A 19,871-nucleotide genomic window follows, 5' to 3' on the forward strand; every position below is an offset into this window, starting at 1 on the left:
GAGAACCAATTTTGTAATAGTGAAATTCTGTAACTCAGAAGAAGTAAATTAAATCTTCATTCTTATTCATCAAGTCTTTTCCATTAGCCTGAGGATTGCGAGGTGAGCTGGTTGTGTGAATTAATCGATATTATTTTGAAAAAGTTTGGAATAATTCATTAACAAATTGGGGCATATTATCTGACACCACAATATCTGGGATGCCATGTATTGCATAAATTCTCTTCAATGACTGAATGACTGCTTCCACAGTTATGCTATGCAATCTGTTCATTTCAATCCACCTTGAATAGTAATCAAATAAAATAAGGAATTTCTTGCTTATAGAATCAAATAAATGTATTCCTGGGTGTCTCCACAGCCTTGATGGAGTAGTTGATGGTGATAATGGTTCTTTTTGCTCTTGAATGTTCATTGTATATGCAAGACTTCTATAGAGCATGTAATGTATGGACAGACTGCTGGGCATTTTGCTACCCCTAAGTGACCTTGATGAAGTCTTTGAATAACATCAAGGCAAAGTGTTCTCGGAGTGACTAATTCTATCATTAAAAGTTCAGGAATTATCAATAACTGTGAGATACTTTCCCTGTTCAATGTATTGCTGTGGTAATGGATTGTTAAGTGTACAGCCTGGCCAGAGAGTGGGTGGGACTTTCTACCCCACTCCTCATAGCTTTTTTTTGTGGTGGTGGAAGCGACTCGCCATTAGCCAGTAGTAAAATCTTCTGATCTCACTGCTGTCAACAGGATTCCCTGGGAAACACACGGCAGAGGAGTTGTCATCAGTGGAAGTGGAAGATCCCGTTGGTGGGAAAGGCTGGAAAATCCCACCTAATCTTTTTTTAAATTAGACATAGTCATCATATTTTGCTATACTTGTTTTATATCCTGTAACTTCTACAACCTGTTAGATGATGGCCGCAGTGTAAAGTGCTTAAGCCATTCTATTTTGTCAGACAAAACAGAAAGTCCTGCCCTATGTCTAATTTAAAACTTGTCCGATGCTCACCAACTTCAAATTTATACTCCAGTATTTATTTTCAATTTAATTTACTTTCCCTCAGAAAGGTTTTTAATTTTTTTGTTGCCCTTCCATTTGTATGCAGTTTGGCCTTAATATGTTTTACTATTTTACCAGGCTGCCCACGATTTAGATGGCAGACTTTTTAAAAAATATCCTACTTATCCTCAGTTGTGGTATTCTATTCCCCCAGCTGCGATTCCTTCTGCTTATGCAGGTTTTCCCACCACATTGAGAGCATATCAAGATGGTGGTTGGTACACTTTTCCCCATTGTCGTGAGCTTCTTCTTTGTTGTGCTTTCCCTCTTACAGCCTACACACTGCGCGTCTTCACTCATTTCTTTTTCCCATGGGACTTTGCCTTCTCCATGAACCAAAGCTCCAATTCGCTTTCTGATCTCAGTTTGCCTTGTAACTTATACTGAGTTGACTGGAATTAAATCGTTTATTATCTGCAAGAGGTGTGATAGAGTTTCACCTAAATGAATTCACCCATAATTTTAAAAAAAGTCAGTGTGCCACATTGTGTAGTATTTAGAATACATTGCAAAAACTTGCCAAAGCTTCTTCGACAGCATGTCTCAAACCCATTTCTTCTATTATCTAGATAGACAGGCACACAGTATGTGTATAGGAACATAACATCAATGGTCCCTCCAAGTCACACGTTATTATGATTTCAATATATATTACATTGTCATTGAGCCAACGTTCTAAAATTCCCTCCTGAATAGCACTGTAGTAGTATCACTGCAGTCATTTGCAAATGCTCCCTTTAATCTTCTCAAATATTTCTGTTCCTACCACTGCCGAAGCTCTCATACTTGCTTCCATCCCCTTCAGCCTCAGCATCTTCAAAGCTCTCTTCACTGCCTTCACAAACTTTGTCTAATACAATCAACATCATTTGGAGCTCCGCTGCCCTGTATTTGATCCCAAATTTCTGCCAACCTATTGTATTGTTCCTGAGAATATTGACTCCAAAATCATCTTCATTTACAATCCTCAATATCCTTACAGTACTTGCAACTTCCTCCCATCCTACATTTCAGATCATACCTTCCATGGTCTGATCTCCCCTCCCTCCCTTGCACAATTGGTGGCAGACCTTCCAAAACAGACATTTCCAAATTTCTGTTCCTGAGCCATGACATTTTCCTAAGCCTCTTCAAAAATGATTTATTCAACTTCACTGCTTATTTTTCCCTGTATTTTCTCAACCGTTTTGCAGTTTCTGCTCCTGAATTCTTCTGAATTTTTTTTATTGAATACAAGCTGTTATTAATATATCTGCCAATTAACATACATGCAAGGGAACCACATGTGCACCAACTGATATTTCTTTTTCTAAGAATTGGCTGCTTGGAATGATAGAATGCATGTAAAAACATACCAGTGAAACAGATTTGGGCTAATTTTCTCTGTTTTCAGTAAAAACAGGGAGCCTTGTTCACTGATCCATTCATATTGACACCATGAAGATACACTTCCCCTGATAATTCATCCTTACATTTTGCTGGACACATTACAGTGAGATCATGATTTCCTGAATTCCTTAGCCACCAAGAGCAATACGAACTGAAAAAAATTGGCTTGATGACATAATCTGCAATCATCAGCGCACCACAAGAGAGATTTCATGGTTCAAGGACGCCAATGGAAATCATTTAATTTCCACTATGATGGAGGGAAAAAAGCAGTAGAAAGGCACGTTTAATTAGCCAGTATAAAATGGAGCACAGGAACAAGTTGATGAGACTGGAGAGTAAATCCCCACCCAATAAGAAAATCAATCACGTACATCACTCAAAAGTAAACTGGCCAATGTCTATCCGGCTGATATTAGACATTTCTACCTTACATACATGCTGTATGCAAAGAACAATTTTAATTTTGTATGCAGCTTCAAATGAATCTCAGTTTGTCACCTTGATTGTTATACTCAAATTTAAAAAAAAAATTGCTTATATTTACTTCGTATTAGTTGGTGAGAGAATGTACATTATTGTGGAAACAAAAGGTTTGGCAACTTGTTAATGCTAAGAAGATTAATAAATGGAGCCTTTCCTTTTTACTTATTCCTTACTCTGTTTCTCCCTCCAAATCTAGGAATTTGTAATGTTCATATTTTTGACAGATCTCTGGGATACATTTATTTACATGAGCAGAAAAGTGCTTCAATCATCTATAGCACCTTATTGACTCCTTTTCCTCAGCTAAATGCATCCTGAAATTTCAAATTCCTGACAATTCCTGACACTTTTCAATTCCTTGTGGGGAAATTTTAAACATGTATGGAATGGTTGTCATTTTGAGGGAAATTTCCATAGCCCATTTTCTTGCCGGAGAAAACAGGGTGTGAGCAGAATGGGTGCTCTCGACATTTATTTTCCTTTTGCTTCAGTAAGATTTCAGTCAATTCTTTAAACCAGCATTAGGCCACATTATGCTGTGCTGCAGGAATTAAAAATCACTTGGATTACTCACATCTGGCAGCAAGTTTTAGGCTGTAAAAGTGTGGATATGAATTGTATTAAACTTATTGTTGACTTATCTAGAGACTATTTGAAGTAACAGTGCTGAAGGGGTTTGGTCAATAATACAAGTACCCCCAGGATCGAGATACTTCCTTGCACGTGGAGATTTTTAAAAATTCCTTTACGGGATGTGGGCATCATTGGCTAGGCCAGCATTCATTGCCCTTCCATAGTTGACCTTCAGAAGCTGGTGGGGAGCTGCCTTCTTGAATCTCTACAGTCCATGTGGTGTCGATGCATCCCATAGTGCTGTTAGGGAGGGAATTCCAGGATTTTGATCCAGTGACAGTGAAGGAACAGTGATATATTTCCAAGTCATAATGGTGAGTGACTTGGAGGGGAACTACTAGCTGGTGGTTTTTCCAGATATCAGCTAATCTTGTCCTTTTAGATCGTAATAATTGTGGGTTTAGAAGGTGCTGCCTAAGGAACCTTGGTGCATTCCTGCTGTGCACTTCGTAGATGGTACATATGGTTGCCAGTGTTTGTCAGTGGTGGAGGGATTGAATGTTTGTGGAAAGGGTAGCAATTCAAAGGAGTGCTTTATCCTGGATAGTGTCAAACTTCTTGAATGTTATTGGTGCTACATCCAGGCAAGTCTAGAATATTCCATTACACTCTTGATTTGTGTCTTGTAGATGGTGGACTGGACTTGGGGAGACAGGAGATACGTTATTCATCACAGGATTCCTAGCCTTTGACTTGCTCTTATAACAACATCATTTATACGGCTAGTTTTTGGTGTGGTAATGCCCAGGGGCGGTACGATGACACAGTGCTGCCTTACAGCACCGGGGACCCAGATTCAAATCCTGGATTGGATCACAGTCTGTATGGAGTCTGCATGTTCTCCCTGTGTTTGCGTGGGTTTCCCCTCGGTGCTCCAGTTTCCTCCCACACTCCAAATGACTTGCTTGTTCAGTGCATTGGTCATACTAAATTCTGCCTCAGTGTATTTGAACAAGCACTGGAATGTGGCAATGAGGGGATTTTCACAGTAACATCATTGCAGTGCTAATGTAAGCCTACTTGTGATACTAATAGATAAAGTTTAAGGATGCTGATAGTGGGGCATTTAGTGATGTGATGCCACTGAATGTCAAAATGTACAAAGTGCAAGACCACAATTTAGATATTATTTTTAGCTGTTCACATAATTTCACATGATGCTCTCAAAACCAATGGAATTGTTTATATTAATATTGCAGACAGATGGTGAGAAGTTTGTGCTCTCTGCCATCATTCTGAAAACTTAAGAGGCTGGTTAACCAATGAAAAGTGGGCATTGTGTGGTCAAGATCTAGGTCAGTGTGTCTTAGTGTAGATAAACAAGCATCATCACACAGGACAATATTATAAAACTGTGATTCCCATTCTTCCTTGCCAATACTAAATTTAAAAGAAGTAGGTATGCCTGCCTTCTCTTTTCATTAACCATTTTGGTTTGATTAGTGAACCTAACCCAAGGGCAAAATTGAAATAAATGATTTTCGTGAAAGAGTACAGCAATAATTCAGATTCAAAATTGCTTTACAATTTATCACAGGTTTTCTGCTAAATCTACATTCTTTGATTCCTTGTCAGAGTGAAGGGCCACTTAGAATCTTCTGTGGCATATATGATGACTCAAGAGGCAACATTTCATTTCCTGATCCCAACTGTCCAATGATAATAACATGTACAATGGTTGATGTGCTGTTTTTATCATCTTCACAAGGTAATTGAATGGTTGTTATTCTATGTTTATTGAGCTGGAGTGCATTTAGTGCAGAAATTCAGATATATTACTGCACTGCCAATTGAAGCATTGTTAACTGAAGAATGGATCTAGTACAGCCACTGCTGTGTAAAGCTGTCCATTCTTCTTTCAAAACTGAATCCTGAAGGAACTTTCTTTACTATGAGTTTGATTTTCCCCCTTTTTTTACATCCATATCATAGAAACAGAGGAGTATGATAAGACCTTTTCTGTTTAATATGATCATCCACTTCAAAGCCTTTTCCCCAAGCTATCCCCATAACCCATACATCATTACAAACATTCCTGATTGCGATGGCTGGTTTAGTGCAAATTCCACCAAATCGTCATTGTTTCAAGCTGTGAAACTACACTATTACAAACTGAGGACACCTTGCAACATGTTATGCATTCAATGGGATAGATTAAACAAAGCACTGCAGAAGCTGGAAATCTGAAATAAAAACAGAAATCCTGGATGAATCTGCAGGCCTGGCAGCACGTGTGAAGAGAAAAACAGAGCTAATGTTTAGAATCCATATGACTCTTCTTTGGCGCTCAGGAGAGGGGGATAAGCGATGGATTTTATGCTGCAATGCAGTCTACTTTGGGGACACTAAACACAGACTGGGTGACCACTTTGCAGATTACCTTCACTCACTCTGCAAGCATGGCACTAACCTTCTTGCTGCTTGCCACCTCAACTCACCAACTTGCTTTCAAGTCGACATGTCTGACCTTGGCCTATTGCAATGTTCCAGTAAAGGCCAATGCAGACTGGCCTTTACTACACCTTTACTTCCAAGTGTGACAGCCTTCTGGACTTAACATTGAGTTCAACAACTTCAAACCATGAACCTTCTCCTCCATTATGACCCCTGTTATTGATTTATTTTTTTTCACACACCCCTTCCTCTCTTAGGGTGATTTGTCATTTGTTCTTAAGTTCTATTTTCACTTATCCTTGTTTTACTTTTAACACATTCTGCTATCTTACCTTTATGCTACCATCAGCAGCTTCTTTAGTCTTTTAACACTATCATTAGCACTTCCTTTGTCTTGTGCTCCATGAAATATTTGCCAAATGCCTCCTGAACTCCAAACTATCCCTGACTTCCATTTTACAGCACCTGCTCCACCCCCTCTTAAACAATATAACTTCTATCACATTTCTTCCTCTCTTTAACTCTGAAGAAGAACCATACACACTTGAAACATCAACTCTGTTTCTCTGTCTCCATGGGTGCTGCTAGAACAGCTGGTGTTTCCAAGAATTTTCGTGTATACAGTGCAGATCCAACAGCTCAAAACTGAGTATTCATGAGGCACTGTGGGCTATCAGCAACTGCTAAATTGTATTCAATCATAATTTTTAATCTCATGGTCTGACTTATTCCTCATTTTACCATGATCACCAAGCCAGGGACTCAACACTGGTTCAATGAAGGGAGTAGGAGTGGGTACCGGTAGCAACAAGAGGTGTACCTAAAATAAAAATGGAATACCATTCTTCTGAAGCTACAACGCAGGACTGCATGCATGTTAAAATGTCCATATGCTTGATGAAGGATTCGCTTGATGAAGGAGTAGCGCTCCAAAAGCACATGATTCCAAATAAACCTGGACTTTAACCAGGTGTTGTGAGACTTCCTGTGCCTACCCCAGTCCAGTGCTGACATCTCTACATCAAAATATTGACAGACAGAGCAAAGCAAAGCAATCCCACACCAATGGTCTGCAGTGCTGTCACATGTAGTCGTGAATGGTGGTGACAATTAAACAATTAGCTGGAGGAGAAGACTCCACACAAATCCCCGTCCTCAATAATGGGTGAGACGAGTATGTCAGTGGGAAAGATAAGACTGAAACAATTTTGATAATTTTCATGATTTACCTTAGCCTCTGCCAAGAGGTCCCAGCATCACAAATGCCTTGCTTCAATCCACATTGTATCAATTACATCTGAAGGCGCTATATTTACCAAAGGAGCTGAGCTCAGAAAACATGTGAGATCTTTAGCCCATTCTCTCCATGCGTGGGATCACCAACAATGGCTCAAAGGATCTGGTAAAACCCAGAAATCATGAATCTTGTTGGTGTGATTGCTATCCCTGATTTTCACTGTCCCTTGCCGGCAGCGTAATTGGGTTCATGCCTTTAATACATTTACATATCATTGTGTAGCCTCCTCGCCATATGCTCCCCCTTAGGCATATTTCCATACCTCAGTGACATGACATCATGTTAGTGAGGTTTACAACAAGTTCATCCAGACGTGAACCAATCATGGAGATCCCCTCACTGAGGATGTAAAGGTGAGAACAGTCCCTGGCAAGAGCGACTAGACAGGCAGTGGCCTGGCACTGCCCCCTATTCTAACCTGGCAGTGACAACGTGTGCCGGGTGAGTGCCAGACACGGCGGATCATAACCAAAGCCTAATAGGGGGGAGTGGGGATACTCCTTTAATTGTGGTGGGAGGGGATGGTGTGGATGTGGGACCTGGGGGTGCCAGCATTGTTTGGGAGAGAAGGTAGGATGGGGTGAGAGGAACCCTAGAGACCTCCTTAGTGGGGTGAGGGAATTACTTTTTTTTCCTCTGAAAGGCACTCCGTTCTCAGTATAGCTGGGCTCTACCGACATGTTTAAGCCATGCTCCTCAGCTTGATGGCATGAAATACACCACCTGTTTTTGTAAAGTATTAGAGGAGAGTTTATTATCTTGATGAGTATTCATAATGTGGTCCAGCCATTGCATCTTTGCTGGATCCTCACTGGAGCACTTCGTATTTAAAACTGCTAAGTTTTCTTGTCAACAAGTCTAGTCATGCTCCTTCAAAGAAAGTACACCCAAAGGGTTCCATTTTCTTTTGAGTTTGTTTGGAGTATGAGGCGATGATTGTTAAGAGCCACTGGTCTACCATATCAAAGTGATCCAATCAGAAAATAGTCAGGCTGCTGGAAGCCCTAATGGGAGCCCACCATTTACATAGAGTTAAATGGGCAGGCCTAAATCCTGCCAGGACTAAATTTCTTCCCAAACACAACCCAATTATATATAGTGAGTATGAGCTATATATCCCTGACTTTGCTATTGTGCTGAGCATGCTAATTTGTTTGCTACAACTGATGGATGGTATTATCCTGCCTGCATCTGTCTAATAGTTTGGATGTCAGGAACTTGCAATTTATTTTTGTTAGCTCTGTAAACAATGCAGTTTTGGACATAGAACAGAAATTTATCAGTAGAAATCCTTCCAATTCTGTCTTATGTGGAGCAGAAGGAGGAGGTAGAGGCAGCTGAAATGAGCTATTATAGAAATTTTATCTTTCCCATGCATTCTACCTGCTCACCATAGGCTATATATCAAGACAGTCTGACTCACTGTCTCAGAAGGTTGCACTTCCTCTTGGAGGCTGTTTGAAATATATATCAAGTACTGTCTGAAGATCTGCAGCCACATTTACTAGAGGACCAGTTCGGTTTATACCATACATTCTATGAAACATCCGATGACCTTGCCATATGCGTCAGGCAGTTGCTCATCAATGCATCAAGTAGGTCGCTAGTACTCAATTTAGAATTTACACCAGGAAGATTCAGTGACATTAAACCCTCACTCTAAAGCCCACACAATTCATAGCCTTCCCAGGAGAATCAGAGAAATAGGGAGTGAGAGTGCTATCCAGTTCTACAGCCAGGCAGATTTTGCCAGTGACGAGGAGAATTTGATTGATCACATGCATCATAGAAAGCATCATATAACACCTTGCTCTATTTCCATCGACAGGAAAGGCTTTCATTCGCTCAACGTGCAACAGATGGGTGATACCAATCAATGTATTATGCACACTCAGAAAACTGTCATGCAACAATTTGCCACACCAGCTTTGACGATTCTGAGCAATATAAAACGATGTTTGACTGGCAATACAGCCAAGTTTCTAACAGTGGTAAGACTTTCAGAAATAGAAGGATACAATAAGGTCTATGCCAGTCCAGGGAATGTCATAGAACAGGCATTCACAAGTGTCTTGATAAGTGTCTGGATAAATTCAATGGAGCCAAATGACACTCTTCCAAATCACTGCAGTTTGCTGCACATTGGACAGCACTTTGTTTTATTCTTTTGTGGGATGTGGGCACCTCCGGCTAGGCCAGCATTTATTGCCCATCCCTAACCGACCCCAAGAAGGTGGGAGTGAGCCATCTTCTTGAACTGCTGCAATCCACATGGTGAAGGTTCACCCACAGTGCCTTTAGGGTTCTAGGATTTTGGCCCAGCGATAGTGAAGGAACAGTCCAAGTCAGGTTGATGCACCTCTGAGTCTATATATTTTCTGCCTTCATCGAATTCCCAAATGTGCGTAAGCACTTGCAGAAATGAACAGAGAACTCTTGTGTAGCCAAGCCTTGTTTCCTTTACAGAGCATTCACCAAAATGTGCTTCAAGTTAATTAATCCTACCGACTGGCCATTGCTCTAGAAACTTTGCTTGCTCAAAGTCTTAGTCTACTACTTCTATGAGGCAAGGCCTGAGTGCAAAGAGGAAAAAAAATCCTCATATCTTAGAGGTCTCAGATGACTTTGGATTCTGCATGTAATGTCACAGGCTATCAAGTTTCTTGTGCAACTATTTCTGTACAGAGTCAAGGGGTGCTAGCTCCATATCTAAAACTCCTTCCCCTATGTGCAAACATTAATTGCAGCTTTACAAACACAGGTTGATGGATAATCTCCAAAGAAATAATAACATCTGCCATTGTGGTGACATTTGTGGTCAATGACTGACAAGTGTCTCTGTGGTGGAGGATTTAAACTGGCAAAAGTGCCCAATTGCTTTTGCCTTTACCGCAACCCTTCTAAGGATGTGTCAGAGAATCTGAGCCCCTTTACTCAAGACGGGGGAAGCGGGCCAGATCATTCTCTGATGGGCGGGATGGAGGAGGAAGCAGGTCAGATTTATCTCTGGAGGGGGTGGGTGGGGGGGCAGGAGGAGGGAGGCCTGATCATTCTCTGATGGGAGAGAAGGGGAGTAGGGAGGCCAGATGGTTTTCTGAAGGGGAGGCGAGGAGGAGTGCCCAATCGCTTTCTGGTGGGGGAGGAGGGGAAGGAGGAAGAGATCAGGCTGTCTGGTGAGGGGAGGGGCAGAGGTCAGGGGCAGGGGGGAGTCCGCTGCCACTCTGTGGGCGAGCGGTGGGAGGGAAGGGAACACAGGATCGCCATCGGTCTGGTAGCGGGGGGATGGGTGGATAAGGAGAACAGTTATGTTGTGGGGGAGGGGGTGTGATGTCCGTGGGGGCCATTGCTCCGGCCTTTTGCTCCCAGGCTGCTTTATCCGCTTTTTGCGGCCCGGCCATGATGTGACATTTTTCAAAGTTTTTTTTCACTGCGCATGCGCGGTTGAAGGCTCCGATCGGAGCTGCAGTGTTTCGGGCGCGATAAGCCCCACCCACAGTGCGATTCAGATTCACAACTTTCTTTTCAGGCAGAGTGCATATAAGGGTGCCTGAGAACAGGTTTACAAGTCGGACCTGAATTGCACCCAGATTCAACACTTAGAGTCAAAATGTAAAATTCTCACAAGGTTGAAATGGTGGCTTGGGCTTGTTGGGCCTGTTTCCCATGCTGTGTTGTTCTTTGTTCCCTTAATCTCTTCTGCCCTCTACCCCATCAAATATTTTCCCCTTTGCTCTTTCCTTTCCTCTCCCCTTCCCCAGTTCCCTGACTCTGTGCTTACTTGAGACTTGTGGCAACTCTAATGTCTTTCAGTTGTGACAAAAGGTAATTTGCCAGAAATGTTAATTGTGTTTCTCTCTCTACAGACACTGCTTGATTTGCTGGGAAATTTCAGTATTTTCAACTTTTTACCTTAAAAAGGTGTTATGATTGACTGGATGCCAAGGGTCAAATGATTGGAGGGGTGGACACAGGCAGGTGCTGAGATACAAAGAAAAATCAAGTGCGTTCCTGTGAGAAATATGGTGTTCATACCATGCGCTATTAATGCAGGCTGCACGGACAAGCAACACTGTATAAAATGTTTACTGCACTCCAAAATATAGAAGCCTATTTGTAACTGCTTTCAGTGAGTGTCATTTGTGGGAACAGTTTGCACTTGGGAAAAACTGACATCATTTTGACTGTTACATTCCATATATGGATCTTTAATAAATAAAGTCAACATCTTGGGCTCCACTTTGACAGTCAGCATTTGTCACAGACAATTAGACCAAGTGCCAGCCAAAAAGGTACAGTTTGCTGCTGGTTAATGACTCTAAGTTCTGTCATTGTGATTTTACAAGATGTACAGGAATAGTGATTGTGGAAGATTACTATGCATATATATGATAGACTGCTCTAACAGATAACGATGAATTAAAATAAATAAAACACATTAAGATTATTAACTACTAGCAATATAATAACACAGAAAGTTAGATTGGTATTTGCTTACTAGGAAGAGGATCTTCCAAAGGATTCAGTGCAGGGAACTCTCTGCCTTGAATATCAGTTGGTTTAAACCACCAATTAAAGTTAAACCATAGCTCCTGCTTGGTAGCAATGCGTTTCATATTGATGGAATCTAATTTCCATGGCTGCCCCAAGCTATTAGATATGGGGGTGACACGGAGCTTGTAAATGTACCCCACATCTGCCAATTCAGCCTACAAGATAAAAAGGGGAATTAATTCAGATCTGTTAAAAACAGCAATGTGAATTAGTAATAGGAACACATGAATGTCATAAACATAGAGAACAGGTTCTTCCTTTGCCTCAGCAAGTTTATCACCAGCAGGGATACTTCATCTGTCCCACGTTGAATTAGCTATCTCAGTTTAGGTTGTGGAAAGGGTTTAAAAATTTGGTGTAGGTAGCTTCTGGATGAGGGAGGGGAAAAGTTTTTGGTCTTGATTGTTATGGAGTACTCCCTAAGTTGTCTGCCAACACTCACTGCTGAGCTTCACACATGGAGAACAGCAACTTTCAGCAACCATTGCTAAACGACTAACCTGTGATTGTGGAACTGTATCCCAGTTAAGAGTCAACAGCTTCAGGACAGAAGTACGCGAAGGAAACATAAGAGGTAAAAATGTATATTTCACCTTGACTTGTGTCCTCCCATCTGCAATTCCAACCGTGAACTTCCTCTGACCATCTTTTCCATAGACAGTAATTAGTATCTGCACCAAACCATGATTGCTTTTCACATCTGAACTGGAGATGTTCATCATCCATATATCTGATGAATGCTGCAGTACACCCTTGGGACAGACAGCAAGTCTTTCACCTACAGGCAAATTCACATTTAATTACCAAGCAGTTTTCCATTGACAGTTTCTTGAAAAAAGGTCTAATTTAACTTCATCTGATTTAACCAGAATCAAATAAGAGCTCTTCCCAAAACGTTAATTGCTTTCAGCTATTAATTTATTGCATTTTCTTTTTAAGTTCAGATGATCAGGCTTGCTATTGTTTTTTTCATCACAGTCAAAATTTCCTTCATTCAGTAATTTTTGAGTGCTTACTCAGATTGACATTGTTATTAAAGTTATTAAAACTTTAATAAGTTTCTGCTCTGAGGAATCCTCAGGAATCTTTACTTTTTTACTCTTTTCTGAGATACGGGCGTCACTGGCTAGACCAGCATTTATTGCCCATCCCTAGCTGCCCTTCAGGAGGTGGTGGCGAGCTACCTTTTTGAACACTGCAGTCTCTGAAGCTTAGGGACACCCAACAGTGCTGTTAGCGAGGGAGTTCCAGGAATATGATCCAGCGACAGTGAAGCAACGGTGATATATTTCCAAGTCAGGATGACGAATGACTTAGAGGGAAACTTCTGGATGGTGGTGTTCTCAAGCCTCTGCTGCCCTTGTCCTTCTGGATAATAATGGTTGTTGGTTTGGAAAGTGCTGCATGAGGTGTTTTGGTGAGTTCCTGTGGTACATCTTGTAGATGGTACACGCTGCTACCATTATGTGTTGGCGGTGGAAGGAGAGAATGTTTATGGAAGGAGTTCCAATCAAATGGGCTGTTTTGTTCTGGTTGGTCTCAAGCTTGTTGGAGTTGCACTCATCCAGGCAAATAGAGGTTATTCCATCACGTTTCTCACTTGCTGTCATTACAATACTTAGATTTTAACATAATGGGTAAAGAATGGGGCATATTCTGGCCAGATACCTAACTTCCATGCTGCTCAGTTCTAACACCATTGACTTCAATGGAATCCAAAACCATACATCAAGCATCTAAACACATCCTGTCCATGCTGGGTATGCTGATTAAAACTGAAGCTTTTCGCATCCCTCTCATAAAGTTAATATGCCCATTTGTTAAACCACCATCTTACATTTCTTCAGTAAGAATGACTAAAATTATTTTACAAAGAAATTCTGGGCAGAATCTTACTACCTTATCTCTGGAACAATGATGAGTGCATTTCAGGGTTGTAAATCTGACCTCCTGGGTAGTGAGCCTTCCAGTACTCTTTGCCAGTGCCAACCATTTAAGAAGCCCCATCTGGACCTACCATTCAAGTAGAGGGAACAGAGAGGATGATACAACTGAAACAGCAATGGAGGATCTCAACATAAAGGAATCTCAACAATGGCCTGCACATCACGGCTGCAAAGTATTCATAGAGAATTATTCTGACGGCAGAACATAACAGAGTCAAATACTTTCCCACTCTTGGTTAGCAGGGAAGTAGTGAGCCCAGTTTCCAGAGACAATAGTGATGGGGTCTCTTCTCAAGTCTTCCTTAGGTCATGAAGCCACACACTCTGCATTCTGCCCCCTTAACCAAGTCTGCCTGTGCATAGCTACAGGTTGGGCAGTCTTTTATGGAGCCTCCACACCCAGAGGATATCCGTCACATGCATATCATGTGTCAAAGCAGTAGTAAGGGTTGAGTAGCTTGTTAGAAAGTAGCTTTATGCCTAGCTTATTTGTATAAATTATCAGCGTGAAATAGGTGAAGGAATGGATTTGTGCTGTGAAATTCTTTTACTGGGAATTACTTAAAAGTTTCATTTCCATGGAAACAAGGCTGGTGGGATAATTAGTTTTAAGTAAACATTGCTAGCCACAAAAGGGCCACGGACGGACAAGGCCTCATGACAATGGGGGAGAGCGACAGTTAGATACTTGAAATAAAAAAAACTATGTTCGGTTCTACACTTAATTTTGCATAATTAGGATGCTTGCTGAAATATGTGAGTTTATTAATGTATGAAAGTAGAAGAAAAATAACTTTAGTGACAACGCCGTAGTTCAATAGCCGGATAAGGAATAAAAAATCTGAACTGAATGGTGATTATGAGCAGCTTGCTGGCAGATCTCAAGAATAGCCTTAGACATTAATAACTGAAATTGGAAAAGATACAAATACTATAATAAAATATTTGGAAGTTAGGTTGTTGTTAGAGATGACATCTGACTGTGGGGATTGAACTGGACAGGGAGAACGGATTGAGATGCGATCAACACAATATAAGAGTGAGTTTATTTATTAGTGTCACAAGTAAACTTACATTAACACTGCAGTAAAAATACTGTGAAAATCCCTGAGTCTCCACACTCTGGTGTCTGTTTGGGTACACTGAGGGAGAATTCCCTCAAGCGCAAGGCAAGGGATATATTCACAGGCTTAACAAGCTAATAGCAGGTAAATGATATTAAAGGTAAGTTTTCAACCCAAGATTTAGACAAAGAGTGGAATCTTCTTGCGACATTGAGAATTTTGCATGCCGGCTGAAGAGCTGGTGAGATACCCACAGCATCTCTTTTCAGGGAGGCCCACTCATCCACAGGGCAATGTCAAGGTCAACGGTGGACATTCCCACAAAATCAAAATGCCAGGGGGTGGAGTCGGGAGGGGGGAGAAGCATTGCTGTAGTCCCATCTTGTGAGATCTGCTAGCCAATCGGCGGCTGGCAGCTCTTATGCTCAGCATTGCCACCAAGGAGGACATGGTTGCTGCTGGAAGGACACTCCCTGGCATTCCAGGATCACAAAGGACCTGGGCTACAGGAAAGTAATGTATGTTTCAACAGAGTGGAAGTAGTGAGAGGTGGGGGAGATAGGAGGAAGAAAGCAAAAGTAGGGTGTGTCTTTCAACGAGCCACGCTCCTTCTTCATATCCAGTTCCTCAATCAGGCATTGGGTGTCTTTGACCTATAGAGTACCATGATGCTTATGTTACTGAAATAGTAATCCAGAGCCTGAAAGAGTCCCTGGAGACATGGGACGGACTAAACATGCCACCCACAGGGCATGTTTACGGTGGGAGAATGGTGGGGGATCATGTAAAATATATAGGGTCACTTGCCCATCACCATTCTACTCACCCTCAACCCTGTGTCCATACTATGGATAAGGTTCCACTAGACATTAGATTCACTTTAGGCCTATTTAAGCCCTTAAGTGGCCAAGTATTACCCACTTAACACCCTCAGTCTGCCTCCACTGCCATAATACACTGGTCAGTGGAAGATGGGTGGGACAGCACAGGGTGATTTTTTCACCAGTTTTGTGAAAGGGCAGGATGGAAGGGGACTCCATCTTTTGGGGGTGCCGTATATGCACCCCCCTCACTTCAATCAATCTTACTTTGCCGATGTACCTTCTTGCCTGGCCTTCAAAATGCATCCTCCTACCCTTTTCATACCTCTCTCCAGGCTTTCTGTCTCCTCCTCATCCAAAACAGAGACTGGAAATATTGTAGTACGTAACCCACTTCCTGATTCCTCAAAGCCTATTCACCATTGACAAGGCACAAGTCAGGAGATTCAGGGAAATCGCCACAAATTCCAAGGTGACTGCAGCTCCACTCAACATGTTTGACATTATCAATGACAAAGCAGCCCGCTTCACTGACACCCATTAACTGTCTTCAACATTCATTCTTTCACCACTGATGCACCATTTCAGCAGTTATTCTGTCTACAAGATGCACTGTAGCAACTCACCAAGGTTTCTTTAACAGTACCTCTTAACACACACCATCTTCATGCCTAGAAGAACAAGGGTCACAGGAACATGAGAACACCGGTCAACACCAGATAGCCTTCCAATCCACATATCATTCTGAATTGGAACCATATTACCATTCCTTCATCTCTGCTGAGTTATAATCCTGGAACTTCCCTCCCACCCCAAGACATCACTGTAAGAGTAACTGCGCCACATGGACTATATCAGTTCAAGGAGGAGGCTCAACACTATCTTCTCAAGGGCAATTAGGGATGGGCATTGATAACTGATAAATTTTCTTTAATTTGAATTAAAGAAAATTCAAATATTTTATTCATTATAATTGAAGTAGAGATCATGTCTTTTTTTAAATAAAACAATAAGCTAGATGTTTGAAGGATAATGAAATAAAAGGCTATGAAGATGGGTTCAGCACATAAGGCTGGGGTGAATGCTGATATGGAAGATAAAGTAATTGGACTGAATGTTTCATTTTAATGTTGTAATTCGCAACTAATATGCATTAAAAAAATGTGCAAGCAGATGCCAATCTAATTGTTCCTTTGGAATTGCATTAATTATTGTATGTAATAGCCAATTTCCCTTCATATCTAACAGTGTGTGTGCTTAATTCCAAAACGTAACAGAGGAAAAATAGTGACAACGTCTTATATATAGTTTCCACCCCAATTATATTATAAATGTACTTCTGATTCCAGGTTGGATTGGAACTGAGGCATTGAAACTGAAATTACCATCTAAGTGTGATTTAATTTAAAACTCTAAATGTGTTATCATTTAGGCCTGCACATTTTTTTCTCCAGTTTCACTTGTCACATGCGATAGTCATTGGTTATTCTGGCTTGAAATACTGCCTTTCAAATGCTTAAAGAAGATAATTACCAACTGCAATGACAATAACAAGTTTTGATCAAGAAGGTGAGAAAATGTTAAAGTTTCCCGTAGTTTTAGGATTGTAGGAGGAAAACTGGGCATTTTGGTGTTTCCTTAGCACAATGGGCATTCCGCATACATGTTCTACTTAAATGATGAGGAATGAATCAAAAGGCAAGTAAATAAAGCATAATGGCAGTAGAAGGACTGCTGTCTGGTTTTAACCTCACTGGTGTGAGTTAATGCACTTTGGCAGGAAAGATAAGGAGAAGCAATTAGACTTAATGACACAATTCCAGAAGAGGTCACAAGGTCAATGGGATCGAAGGGCTCATGTGCATAGATGTTTGAAGGTCGCATGATATATTGAGAGTAATTAGCAAAGCCTGTGGGATCTTGGGATTCATAAATCGAGGTCTGAGTATAAATGCAGGCAAATTATGCTGAAACTTTATAAAACTCTGGTAGACCACAGTTATAACACTGCTTCCAGTTCTGGGCATCGTACTTTAGGAATATTGTGCTCAGGGCAATGTTATGCTTCACTATAGTGGTGGGAATTTGGATTAGAGATGAGACAAATTTGAAGTCAGAAGCTCAATTCAGGATCAGATTTGACACCAAGGGCTAGAATTTTGTGATGGAACCGGGAAGGTCCAGTCAGAAAACTTCCCAATTCGGCAAACTGGTCTCCTTTAAAAATGGCTTCCATCTATCATATTTTTGTCCCAGGAAGGGAGGCGGGCGGGATGGGATGGGATGGAATTGGGTCCACTGCCTATCAAGACAGTTTAGAAGTGGCCATGAAGGCAGACGAATGTCAAAGCTGGCTGGTTAGTAGGCCAACCTGGGACTTTGGCCCAGTGGTATTCAAGACTGTTAGGCCCGCTAGACCACACCACTTACCTCCTCGTCCTCCATGCCCCTTCAGATCCTCCATACCTGCTTCATTTTCCGCTGCATCTTCCGTAACCACTCACCCAGTATGCACAATGTACACAACCAATGAGCCATATAAATAACATGATGAATCTTTGAAATAAAATTTAAAATCTCCTTTGGAAGAACTCTTATATATTATAAAAGTGTAGCTCAGTTAGTTGATGACTGGAGTGTGATTACAGATTGATGCCAATGATACAGGTTCAATTCCTGTACAGGATCTTTGCCTCCTCTCCTTACCCCATGCATATAGAATGGTGCCCCTCAAGCTATCTGTAACCAATTGTCTCCTTCCAATGGAGAGAGATGCTGATGGTCCTTTGTGGACTATGGCTATAACTTACAGACACAGCCATTCATAATATCAATAACAAAGGTTTTACCCCACCTCACACCTCTTAATACTGTCCAAATAAACATACAGACATCAGAAATTGCATCAGTGAAACTATAACCTATTATAACATCATAAAAATATCAATCGATCAAAGGTAACATTTCCCTTCAACCCATGTAAACAGACTCCTGCTGAGCTGAGTGCATCAGTGAATCTTGGAGAAACAGATGCACAGCCATCAGCTTTGATATGGCTCATTGGTTCGATACATAGTGTATACTGGGTAACTGGGCATGAGGCTGCGGAGGGAATGATGGGCAATGGAGATACTAAGAGGCATGGAGGGGGCATTAAGGGGCATGGGGTATGAAGTGGCACAAGACATATGAATGTGCATGGACAAGATTTTCCAAAATCACCTGTCAAATGGTTCCCAAAACCAGATTATGGTTCATGAATCCTCTGAAGTTCTGCGACCAACATTTTCTCCAATAACAGAACTGACTCCATGAAAATAACAGAGAATATAAACTGCCCACTCCCACAATGAAGTAGGCAAGGATGAGATTGCCTGTGCTGTTATCCTGGCACTACACTGGGATAAAGGGCAGGAATTGGGTCTGGTCTGCCATTTTGAAATCTCCTCGCCACTATTCTGATACACAGACAGAGGCACGGAAATCTGGACCCAAGCATATGGACAGATTGACTTGATCTCACAGCCTCAAGATAAAGGGGGGGCGGTTTAGAACAGAGTTGAGGAGGAACTTCTTCACTCAAAGGGTGGTGAATCTCTGGAATTCTCTGCCCGTTGAAGTGGTGGAGGCTGCCTCGCTAAATATTTTTAAGACACGGGTTGATGGGTTTTTGATAGGAGAGGGGATTAAGGGTTATGGGGAGAGGGCGGGAATGTGGAACTGAGCAGCGACAGATCAGCCATGATCTTATTGAATGGTGGGGCAGGCTCGAAGGGCTAGATGGCCTACTCCTGCTCCTATTTCTTATGTTCTTATGTGGGATGGACTTGGTAGCTGGGGAATGGAGTTTGGAATGAGGACTGAAAACAATGGCTTCAGTGTTCCCAATATTTAATGGGAGAAAATGTCTGCTCATCCAGTGCTGGACATTGGATAAGCAGTCTGATAATCTAGCAACACAGGAGGAATTGAGAGAGCTAGTGGTGAGAATGAGCTAGTTGTCAATATTCATGTGAGAAAAAAGGCATGTTTTTGGAAGATGTTGTCCAAGGGTTGCATGTAGAAGAGAATTAGGAGGGGGCCAAGAATTGATCACTGGAAGATACCAGAGGAGATGGTGCACAAGCGGAAAGTGAGGCCATTCCAAGTGTTTTTTTCAGTCTATGATTAAATAGTTAAGGATGGAACCAGGTGAGGGCAGTCTGACTCAACTGGATGATAGTAGAG

At 41.5% G+C, this 19,871-nt stretch overlaps 1 protein-coding gene across 1 annotated transcript in view; it reads right to left on the bottom strand.

Annotated features, from left to right (window-relative positions):
* Window positions 1-1,932, bottom strand: part of LOC145346376 (lipoxygenase homology domain-containing protein 1-like) — a 40,420-nt gene extending 38,488 nt beyond the window's left edge. Inside the window, exon 1 of the mRNA XM_080193536.1 lies at window positions 1,830-1,932. Within this exon, the coding sequence (XP_080049662.1) occupies window positions 1,830-1,932 (103 nt within the window). The remainder of the gene's footprint in view (window positions 1-1,829) is intronic.
* Between the last annotated feature and the right edge of the window lie 17,939 nt (window positions 1,933-19,871).

Source organism: Carcharhinus amblyrhynchos, chromosome 8 (assembly GCF_965287045.1).
Source record: "Carcharhinus amblyrhynchos chromosome 8, sCarAmb.v2.hapA, whole genome shotgun sequence".
Lineage (NCBI taxonomy): Eukaryota > Metazoa > Chordata > Chondrichthyes > Carcharhiniformes > Carcharhinidae > Carcharhinus > Carcharhinus amblyrhynchos.